The sequence below is a fragment of the Pteropus vampyrus genome, unplaced genomic scaffold (genome assembly GCF_000151845.1).
Source record: "Pteropus vampyrus isolate Shadow unplaced genomic scaffold, Pvam_2.0 Scaffold85, whole genome shotgun sequence".
NCBI lineage: Eukaryota > Metazoa > Chordata > Mammalia > Chiroptera > Pteropodidae > Pteropus > Pteropus vampyrus.
In genome coordinates this window covers 8,213,835-8,225,380 of record NW_011888866.1, presented here as the reverse complement: position 1 = coordinate 8,225,380, position 11,546 = coordinate 8,213,835, and the positions used below count along the sequence as shown (strand labels likewise).

The 11,546-nt window shown below is 38.0% G+C and overlaps 2 protein-coding genes across 7 annotated transcripts in view; one reads left to right on the top strand and one right to left on the bottom strand.

The window, feature by feature from the left end:
* PIGBOS1 (PIGB opposite strand 1) overlaps positions 1-1,654 on the bottom strand; it is a 4,020-nt gene extending 2,366 nt beyond the window's left edge. For both annotated transcript variants that reach the window (XM_023532570.1, XM_023532569.1), the window contains exon 1: positions 1,337-1,654. The gene's annotated coding sequence lies outside the window, so the exon portion shown is untranslated. The remainder of the gene's footprint in view (positions 1-1,336) is intronic.
* Positions 1,655-1,699: 45 nt separating this feature from the next.
* The window catches only part of PIGB (phosphatidylinositol glycan anchor biosynthesis class B), a 23,885-nt gene continuing 14,038 nt past the window's right edge, over positions 1,700-11,546 (top strand). For 3 of the 5 annotated variants that reach the window (XR_002781156.1, XM_011363456.2, XM_011363458.2), the window contains exons 1-5: positions 1,700-1,881; positions 3,857-3,992; positions 4,410-4,527; positions 8,254-8,358; positions 10,032-10,162. Coding sequence is in view for 4 of the 5 variants with exons in the window: in XM_011363456.2 (XP_011361758.1) it covers positions 1,749-1,881; positions 3,857-3,992; positions 4,410-4,527; positions 8,254-8,358; positions 10,032-10,162 (623 nt within the window). In the remaining variant the exon portion in view is untranslated. Of the gene's footprint in view, positions 1,882-1,959; positions 2,066-3,856; positions 3,993-4,409; positions 4,528-8,253; positions 8,359-10,031; positions 10,163-11,546 lie in introns of those variants that run through there. The other 2 variants (XM_011363457.2, XM_023532568.1) reach the window with 2 other exon arrangements.

Here is an 11,546-nt window from a genome sequence, read left to right as displayed (position 1 = left end):
TTTATTGCTAAAAAATGCTAACCATCATCTGAGCCTTCAGTGAGTCGTAATTTTTTTGCTGGTGGAGGGTCCTGCCTCGATGTTGATGGCTGCTGACTGATCAGGGTGGTGGTTGCTGAAGGCTGGGGTGTCTGTAGCAATTTCTTAAAATGAGACAACAACGAGGTTTGCCGCACGGATTGACTTTTCCTTTCACGAACGATTTCTCTGTAGCACGCAATGCTGTTTGACAGCATTTTACCCACAGTAGAACTTCTTTCAAAATTGGAGTCAATTCTCTCAAACCCTGCCACTGCTTTATCAACTAAGCTTATGTAATATTCTAAATCCTTTGTTGTCATTTCAACAATTTTCACAGCATCTTCACCAGGAGTAGAGTCCATTTCGAGAAACCACTTTCTTTGCTCATTCACAAGAAGCAACTCCTCATCGGTTAAAACACTTGCTGTTTCACCTGGTGCTTTTATATTACGGAGCCGACTTCTTTCCTTAAACCTCATAAACCAACCTCTGCTAGCTTCAAACCTTTCTTCTGCAGCTTCTTCCCCTCTCTCAGCCTTCATAGAATTGAAGAGCGTTAGGGCCTTGCTCTGGATTAGGCTTTGGCTTAAGGGAATGTTATGGCTGGTCTGATCTTCTATCCAGACTACTAAAACTTTCTCCATATCAGCAATAAGGCTATTTCGCTTTCTTATCATACGTGTATTCAGTGGTGTAGCACTTTCAATTTCCTTCAGGAACTTTTCCTTGGCATTCACAACTTGGCTAACTGTTTGGCGCAAAAGGCCTAGTTTTCGGCCTATCTCAGCTTTCGATAAGCCTTCCTCACTAAGCTTAATCATTTCTAGCTTTTGATTTAAAGTAAGAGACGTGCGACTCTTCCTTTCACTTGAACACTTAGAGGCCATTGTAGGGTTATCAACTGGCCTCGTTCCAATATTTGTTGTGTGTCAGTGAATGAGGAGACCCAACAAGACTAGCGAGATGGAGGGCCAGTTAGTTGGTGAAGCAGTCAGAACACACACATTAACTTAATGGCTGGCTGTGTTAGACGGACACGGTTCGTGGTGCCCCCAAAACAATTACAATAGTAACATCGAAGATCACTGATCACAAATCACCATTAACAAATATAACAACTAAAAATTTGAAATATTGCGAGTTACCAAAACGTGACAGAAACACAGTGAGCAAATGCTGTTGGAAAAATGGCGCTGATAGATCTGCTCCATGCAGGGTTGCCAGAAACCTTCAACTTATAAAAAAACGCAATATCTGCAAAGCGCAATAAAGCGAAGTGCAATGAAATGAAGTATGCCTATACTATTATCATTACCATTCAGACATCTCCAACGGGTCAGCTCTCACACCAAGTCACTGACCCCCGCCTCCACCTGTCCCCCGCAAAGGTGAGATCCAGATACTTCCAGCTGTTTCCAGAACTCCGGCGCACGGACCCAAAACCAAAACCAGGGGCAATCCTAGAAGGAAATGCCTAACGGAAAGAGCTGGCAAGCCCCTGGCAAAGCTTAGTGGTGGGGGCCAAACCTGAAACACTCCGCTAAGAGACCGCCACCTTAGGGAGTTGGCAAAAGTTGCCCTTTCCCGGCTCCCTCCGCGTCTGCCCCAGACGGCGGCTCGCAGAGGCCAAACTTAGTGAGCCGAAGAACAGTGCGCGCCACTTTAGGTTCCCTCTGCGGTGGAAGGTGGTGGCCGGAATCCTCAGCGGAGGCCGGAGTAGATGCAGTATGGAGCGAGAACCAGGTGACAGCAGGCTCTTTTTCCGCGGTCTCCAGAGTTGCTCTCACGAGAAAATGAAGCTGCGAAAGAGAAAGTCGGCCTTGTACTTCAGCTCCCAGAAGAGCACCGGGCTCCGCGGAGGTGAGGGGGACGCCCAGGGAAGAGGAGGTGGCGGGAAGTCGCGGACTCAGACCAAGGGTTCCATCTGCTGGGTTGGGGTTGCCAAGAAATCGCAGTGCGCGCCAAATGGGCTTCTCGATTCCCGCCGCTTGCACGGCACTGTATTCTGCATTATTTTATGCCTTCCTCCCCGCAGTCATGTAGAGTGAGTAGGTAAGATGTGTCCATCCCCGATTTTAGAGCCGGGCCACTAAGGCCAGGAGTTACGCAAGGCTTAGCAGCTACGGAAGGGCTGATTCCTCAGTGGGACCAGGTCTGACTCTACGCAAGGCTTAGCAGCTACGGAAGGGCTGATTCCTCAGTGGGACCAGGTCTGACTCCACCCCGTTTCTTTTGCCCAGCTCTTCCTTCACTTTGGTCTCGATGTGATGCAGAGAGGAGAAAAATCACCCCAGCAAGTGGGATTTTTACCTGTCGCGGGGTGGTGGTGGTGGTGGTGGTATTTAATATAAAGATGGACTCCTTATTCATTCAGTAAATATTGACTGGACGTCCTTTATGTGCCAAGGACAGTGTAGGCGGTATGAAAAGAATGCTTAGTTACCCCCTCTAGAAACCTGAGACCAAAAAAGGGGAAAACCTTTTTGCTAAATGAAAAGTGAGGATGGGAGGATTGTGACCGGGGACTGCGGGGGAGGAGGGGCAGGAAAGGCTGCTGGACCGGAGCTCTCTCGTTTTCTTCCCCTAACCTACCCCTTGTTAGAAGTTGGATCCCGTCAGTGTAAAGCATAGTAACGACAGTAAATTACCATACTTTCAACAGACTTACAGTTGAACTTTTAGGTATTCGAGTTGTTTCAAAGGCCAGTTCTGAGTATTGTTTCTTCTGCCCCAGTCCACAGAGTAAAGGTGGGTGGGGGGGACAGGAAAGAACAGTTTCCCGACAGCATATTTAGTCCTGTAGGGAGGTTTCTTGAAGTGTTTCTGGTAGGTGAAAGTTCAGATAGGGCATGTACATTGTGTTGAATGTACCATTTGTCCGAGAGACATTTAAAATGTGCTTCGTGTGAATAAGGAAAGAGAATGGCAGGAACCCAGAATGATAGTAGAGACTCACAGTGGATCAGAGGCAGGTTGCAGGCTCAAAATACTCAGGCCAGACAGGCAGAGCTAAATAAGTCAAAGCACTCTATATTTCAGTACCAGTCGTTTCTCATTGAGCTCTGTGTTGCCAGATCTTATGTTTTGAAATGCTGCAATACAAATTTTAACATAAAATCTGATTTAAATGTTGGCAACCAAATTCAAATTTTAAAAAATTCTCTGTATTCAGCCTATAGGCTGTCCATCTGTGACTAAGAGCAGGGCAGACAGCAGACAGACCTGAGTTTGAATCCTTTTTGGCCATTTATAACCTTTTGAACTGGACAAGGAATTTAAATTCTGAGCCTCAGTTTCCTCATATGTAAAATGGGCTAATATCTATCCCATAGCATTATTTTGAGGATTAAATGAGATAATGCATGTAAAAGAATGAACTCAGTGCATGGCATATAGTAAGCATGAGTGAATGTTATTTAAAAATGTATGGAGGAACATTTTATATGCAACTGTTTGGCACCTATATAAAGACTTGCTTCCTAAATTAATAATGTTAGCTGGTTTCTGTTAGATACACATATAGAATAACCTAATCCACCTAAGGCCTTACTTACTTAACCCAATCTTTTTCAGTATTTATCTTAATCTCTTTAAACAATAAGTTGTAAGAAAGATTGCTTAGATGAAAGGAGTGGTAATCACTCAGTAGTTGAGGCTCTGGCCCTTGTGTAACTCTCGGTCCAGGTGTACTTTGAGAGTAGTGTGGAGGGAGCAGAGTTCACTACTGTGCCTTAACATTGCCTAAGCAAGGGACCAACCAGAGCAGCATATTTTAGTTCTGCAAGCAGAACTTGTATGACTTTTGTGTCACATTACCTTTTATTTTGTTTTTCAGATCATCTTGGGGAAAACATTTATCTGGTCTTATTTACCATAGCATTACGAATATGTAACTGCTTTTTAGTCCAGACAAGTTTCGTTCCAGATGAGTACTGGCAGTCTCTTGAAGTTGCACATCATATGGTTTTCAAATATCCTTTGTAATTTTTTTCCAGACCTGGAATGTATATTTATCTTAGGAATTGTGTCAGTTTCTATTACACATTTTCAGTCAATCTTTCATATTTTCTCCAAATAATTTTAACTTATCAAAGTATCCATTATTTTATACTGTTTCTTCTGTATCTTTCTTTGATGTTTAGATGTACTTGACTTAACCTATAGCACATATTCCCAGTGCTCAGTACTATGGAGGATATAAATGAAGTAAAAATCACATTTCTGCCTTGAAGAAGTTGAGTTTAGTTGGCCAATTACATTTTTAATTTAAATATCCAGTACAAAATGCTGTTTTTAAGCTGCTTTGTCAAAAAATAAAAGTTTTATATGTGGAAATGAAAGTAGGTTTTATTTCAATGCTATTTAACATTAGTCCTTAATTTTACTAATTATGGTTATTTGACCTGGGAATGGACAGAAAGGTTGAGGGGTTATACTTACCCCTTAATCTTTGCAAGCATTTACAAGATTCTGTATTTTTTGGGGAAAGATAGTGTTCAGTTGCTGGTAAGTTTAAATAAAAGTAATCAAAATCATTGTTAAAAATAGATTTATTCCATCCTTTTTTAAAGCTTAATGTATATTAACTAAATGATGTTACTGGTATCATGAAATTTGTTTCTAAAAGGCTACTATTGCCAAACTCTGACTATATCTAGGGTTCCAGAGGCATACTAAGATGTGTAACTTTTCATTGTGTGCTAAAACACAAGACCGAGCATGAAAGTGTCCTGCTGGGAGCAATCCTGTTAAGATTTTCAGAATGATTACATTATATATTAATTATTTATTTGGACTGTAGAAGTATACATCCTTCATTAAGAATCACTTGAGAACAGTGTTCTGTCTTGTTTTCTTAACTTGTGAGTAGAAGACCATGTTATATGAGCTTATGAAGACTAAATACATATAAGCCCACTCAAGATTTAGTGTTTAAAACTCAGAAAAAATTAATTTGACAAAAATTCAATGATATGCATTATCCTTGTACTACGTTGTAATTAGGTATCAATAATAAGTAGGGTTATAATTCCTGGCTCATGAATTTCTGGGGTCATTTGCCAGGAGAGGGTACAAAGAAAGAACTAATGGTGCAAAAGTTTCAAACTTCACTGCCAAGATCTTTTAAGCTATCGTCGTTAGGCTCAAAACTTTGGGCCTTCCCCATTTTGTTAGGCAAGTGCCCCAGAATTCCAAAGGCAGTCTAAATCCTGAGCGGTTTTTGAAGCCTGAGAGACATTACATTTCTGAGATTTTTTTTTTTCCCCAGGCAAGACTGTACCCTCCCCTTTGCAATATTCGATTCCCCACTATTGGGAAACAAGGATCATACCTGTGAAACTGATACTTCTCATAGAAAGATCCAGGGGAAGGAGAATTTTGAGCAGTAGCAGAGTTTCTCCCATTGACACAAGTGGAACTTAGGAGCTGTGAATTTTCTTTTCTCCTCCCAGGGCTACCCACTAGCATGTAGATCGTGCAGGGTATCCATAAAGTCTGGAACCATGGGCAGATATACATAATGTCATTAAGGGTATCATATCCCAGGAAGTAGGTTTTATTATAAATGAAGGGGTCTTCAAGACAGAAAAACTTCCTATTCCTTCAGGACCTATACACTGCCTTCAACCTGTAGCTGACTGTCTTGGCCATTTTGTGATTAAAAGGAAACCTCCCTTGGCCCTCTACCCCACCCCGCCCCCAAAAAAGAAGATTCAGTCTACTTGGAACTTGACCAGGTAAAGAAACATTAGGATGCTATCAGTCAGTCAGTCATACTCATATTGATTTTTAAAATATAGATTTTATAATTTTGAAACTAGAAGGTCAGAGAAGTAAAGTACATAGACCAAGGTCACAGTATGTTCAAAGCAGAGCTAAAACTAGATCATAAGTCTACCTATTCACAGCCTAATCATCTTTCCAGATAGCTTCTCTCTAAACTGCATAAGGTGTGTGCACACAATGAGGGAAGGCTTAGAGCTGCACTGTCCAATATGATAGCCGCTAAGCACCCATTGATTTTTGAATACCTGAAATGTGACTAATCCAAATTGTGAAGTGGACGTTAAAGACCTAGTACAAAATAAGAATGTAAAATATTTCTATAATTTTTATATTGATTAAATGTTGAAATAGTATTTTAGATATCATTTAGATATATATTTAGATATATTGGGTTAAACAAAATAACAAATTCATTTAACCTGTTTGCAATTTTTTTATTTTTTAATTTGGCTACTGTAAAATTTAAAATCATCTATGTGGCTCACATTCTATTTTTGCTGGACAGCACTGGTTTAGAACATGTGAGCAGAAAGAGGGATAAGAAGGGAGACATGAATGGGGTACCACAGTGGGGCTTTGAATAGTCAGAAGATGGCACAGGGACATTTGGCTCTTGGAGCCTAAGGAAGGAGTCAGGACCTTAAAGAACAGGAGAATAGAATGGTAAGCTGCCAACATAGGCTTTATCCTTAGAGTTTAACCCTGGCATGTTCCTTCTTTTCCCTACCTCACTACTTTTTATTTTCCAGAAACTGTGTGAAACTATTACTTAATTCTTGTCAAATCCTTAGTATGAGCTGGAAAATGATGGTTATCTTAAATGTCTGGAGACATTGCTAATAACTGGGAATTTACAACTCCACTTATTTCTGTGTTGGGCTAAAATCTACCTTTTAAATTCAGTATTTCTACATGACAACCCTTCAAAAAGTTTTATTTATCCAGGACAAACATCTCCAGTTCTAAACTTCATAATCAGATAATGTGTCCTCTAGACATAATTTATTAATATCCATCTTAACATGTGGGTCTCCAAACTGAACATAATATTGAAAGCTAGGGTAACTAGTTCAGAATAGTATAGTGGGACCATTAACTTCATTAATACTATGTTTCTCTCAGTACACAAGGATTTAGTTTTTTAGTAGCTACTTCATACTGTTGGCTTATATTAAATATGTAGCCAAATTGGGTTTTCAAATGAACTACTTTCAGGCCTGGGAGGTAAGGATGAAGTTTATAGATCTCTATGCAGAGTAAACAGAAGGTATGTAATAGGTGCCCTTTACTGCATTTTACAGAGCACAGTTTAATTGAAATTATGAAGTATAGCATTTCTTAAATTCTAAGATTTAAATATTTACAGATTATTAACAAAGAAATGGAACATAAAGCTAAAGTGTTAGAGGCCACTGACAATTGAAAATCGAAAGTTAAGCAGCTTTAAGTTTGACTCAACAAAAATATAAATTTACATGTTTTTAGAAACACATCTTTTGAACAAACCAACATGAAATTGTATTCTACAAGCAAGTGTTATTTTGTTAAAGATAACTATGACACATTTAAAAAAACCCGGAAAGATGCTAATATATAGCGTTAGAATTCCTAACTGTAATTAAGTTGTAATATACTACTAACTCTTTCATTTCTTTTAAGTTTACTCTTAAATAAGTTTACTCATCTGAATACGTTTCGATAACTGTAGAATACTTGGGCTTTAAAAAAAAAAGTAACTTGTATTTTATCATCTATATTGCAGGATGGGAAAGTAGTGAAACTTAGCACAGGCTTTGGAGTTAGGCAGACCTGGGTTTGAATCCTGTTTCCACACAACTAGCTGTGCATTAGGAAAATGACTTAAGTTTTCTGTGCCTCAGGCTCCTCATTTATAAAACAGAACCTATTTCATGAGATTATTTGGAGGACTGAATGAACTGATATCAAGTATGTACTTAGTATAATACCTAGGACACAGTACTATAAGGTTTCATTTTAAATTACCTATTGTTATGCTAATCAAAATAACTAAATGTGCTTCTAAAATAAACCCTTAACACAATGAAATGGTTTGCTGGCCTTTAAATTAGAATTAGTAGTGTTGTAATATGTAATATATATGTGTGTGTATATATATATAATGTATGTACTTATGAAGACTAAATACATATATGCCCACTCATGACCTGGTTATATAATATATAATTATAATATGTATATATAATGAGAATTATAAAACTATCTCTTAATTAACTATACATTAAAAAATTAATGTATTTTTTGTAGAAATACAGGTATTTTAGCAGAATAATAGAATATATTATATCTATTTTTGTACTAAGAATGGCTTTCAATTAATTGATAGTTGGGTCAGCTTGTTAATTTCTTATAATTCTGTGTGAACCAATAGATGGTTTTAACATCTTTTTTTTTTTTTAAACAAAGATTTGGATTCCTAGACTTGCCCAAGCAGTTCTGTCTGTTGTAGCAGACTTGAGGCTTTACTCATTAATGAAACAACTAGAAAATCAGCAAGTGGCAAAATGGGTGGTAAGTCTTAAACACTTTAGAAACTATTTCATTTACTTCATTCCTATGAGCATGAAGCACAAGGAATAATATCGATAATCAAAAGTTTCAAAAGATAACTCATACAACTTTATAGAAGTACTTCCATAATTAAAAACAGTAAGATGCAAATGATGCATACCATCCATACCTTTCCTCCAGACTGAGTCCTAGGCAGTAGAAGCCACTGATGCCGTCAAACCCTATGAGCTTAACCCTAGGAGACAGGCTTTGCAAGTATCTTCACGCCTCAAAACTGTCAGAGTCCTTGCCTAACTTTCCATAAAATTCAGTAGGAATAGTTCTAAATCATTGCCTACCTCACAAATCACCTCAGCTGTTTTCAGTGCTGTTCTCTATTCTTCCAGCTACTTGAGACTCATCCTGAGAAATACTGCTTCTCACTGGAGCACCCTTTCACCTCTGGTTTGAATGTTTGAAATAGTTGGACTCTGTAAGGGAGAGAATGTGGCGTAGAAGACTGTCTTTTGTCATTTGGCTTATTTCACAGTGGAGAGATAGATTTCTGATCTCCCATTCAAATCTGGAATGGATTTTCCCATTTAAACCATATCCCAAAGAATGGTTGTAGTACTGTTGTTACTTCACTTTGGCTCTTTCTTAAATTAAGAAAGCTTATTTGAGCCACCTTTGAAATCTTACTACGCTTTTTACATTGTTTCTATTTGAAAATATGTTCCAAATTACCAACACATTTCTAGATGTAATTATAATTATTAATAAATATTAACAATTTAAAGATTAACAGGACATATTTCTGCAGGTAGCATGTTGATTTGTATTAAAAAGGCAGATTGGTTTAGCAAATGAGTCCTTGCTAATTGACTCAAGGATAAAACCGTCTTATTTTCTGCTTACATACACTGCCGAAGGCTCAATCTAAAATGGCAAAGGCATAATACCTTTGAATTCCCTCCTTCAAAGTAGCAGCACTAGGTTCTTCTAGTTTAGGAAAAGCCTTTAAACCCACAAAAATTGGAAACAATTTTTAAAGGCTATATTTGAAGAGATAGGAAGCAAGTACACGTTTAACACCCTCGCCTCAGCTAACAGGTTTCTTCTAAGATATTTCTTCTGTAGACTTATTGATGCTTCTGTTTGCATCTTCTTTCAAAACTGGTTTATTAATTTAGTCAATTTCCAAATTAAAATTTAATGATGTCTCCTGATATGTCATGTTTTTTCACTTGCATTTTAACTTTTCATCAAGATATAGGGCAACATTTTAAACTAAGGTCAATAAAAACAGTCAGAATATTTGTCAGTAATATAAGACAATTTGAGGAATATTGATTGGGAGGGCCTAGTTATGAATTTCAATCCTCTATAAACTACATCAAAGAATCTGTGTTTTATGTCTTTTATTAATGAGAAATGAGATTTAAATAAAATGAAATGCCATAAAAATGTACCTGAAAGTATACTTTTTAACTTTAATGAATATAGATCTGATGTTATCTTAGACCTGTTTGATATAAATTCTTAAAAACAATGTCTGCACATGCCATCTTTTAACATTAATTACCTTTCGATGTGGTTTTTCCAGTATTTAGACTTGCTTACTATTTTCCATAGAAGATAACTAAGCTTTTTCATTTTTCACCCCATCTCTGTTTGCTCATAATTGTTCTTAGTTTTTTTGCCAGCTATGCTCTTGGTTCACATGGTATTGCTGTACCAGAACTCTTACAAACACCATGGAAACTGTTCTCACTATAATTGCTCTTTTCTACTATCCTTTGGAAGGTTCAAAGTCTATGAACAGGTGAGATGTATTACTGTTAATATACAAAACTCTAAAGCATGCTTTTGAAAAATCTTAAATATCAACATATTGTAATGTCTAGTGGACCCCTCATGTTTATGAAGGTTATTAGAACCACAGATTTTCAGTCGATATACTTATTATAGCATGAAACAGATATACTAAAAGTGGGTAATTAAATTAAGGAAAAGGTAATAAAATGCCTATTTACAAAGGTGTAGACAATGTTTAGAAAAACCAATAAGGGGGCACCATAGTGCCCCAGGAATACCCACAGCAGGAAGTTTCTATTACACCATGGCCCCAAGGAGCAAGGAGAGGAAATGGTTACTGGAATCCATGCAGAGCTGTAACTTTAAGAGAGGGCCCCAACAGGAGACAGGCACAACCAGCCTTCAGCCAGAGCAAGAGCCCAATTTGACTCTACTGTGCTCCTGTTAGCCAAAGTCAATCAGCAGCCAGAAAGCAAGATAACCCATTGATATAGTCCATACAGGTCAGCCTCCCTGTACATTGAGCAGGTGGAGTGGAGAGATCAGATCCAGAAGAGCAGATAGAAAACATATCGACCTGATTTGGGTATATATAAACTGGGAAGCAAATACCGAGCAAAGGGAACATGAGCAAAGGCACAACACTGTAAAAGAGCTTCACTGTATTCTGGGGAGGTTGTCCAGAGTAGCTAAATGTGTGGTAGGATGTATGGGAGAAGAAAAGAATAAGGATGAGGCTGGAATGGGACTTTGCCCTTGTCTGGAATTTGATCTTTATTCTACAAGTTGTAGGGAACCATTGTAGGCTTTTGAGAGGCATGACATAATCAGATCTGATTCAGGTAGAATTCTCTTGTAAAATCAGTATTTAGGATATAATGAAAGGGAGAAAGCCAGAATTTGAGTCTAGTTAAGAAGCTAGCGACCATTCTTCCTATATAAAAAAGTGGTTGGATGAAATAAGATCATTTCTGCATTAGACTCTTGACTGCAAAAATAGGCATTCAATTAGATTACCTATATGAGGAGGACTTTATTTAAGACAAAGTGAAAATAAGGAAGATCGGCATCTTAGCCTTGTGGCCAGGCCTAGATTAAAATTATAGAGTATCTCAGCCACACAACTGACTTGGAAGGTTATGCAGAATGTAAGGTAGTTTTGAGGAATGGCCTGTTGTTCTGTAGTGCTTTTATAGGCCAGTCTATGAATCTCTGTTTTATCCACCATTTTGAGGCTCTCTCAGGCTCTGTCCACTTCTGTTCTCACTACCAATTGCCCAATTTTCCCTGTATCTCACATTTACTTTGAAGGAATATGATTAGGTCTGTTAAATATCATTGTCCCTATTTGGATGGAGCCTTCACACTGGCCAGCCTTAGATGAGCTGCCT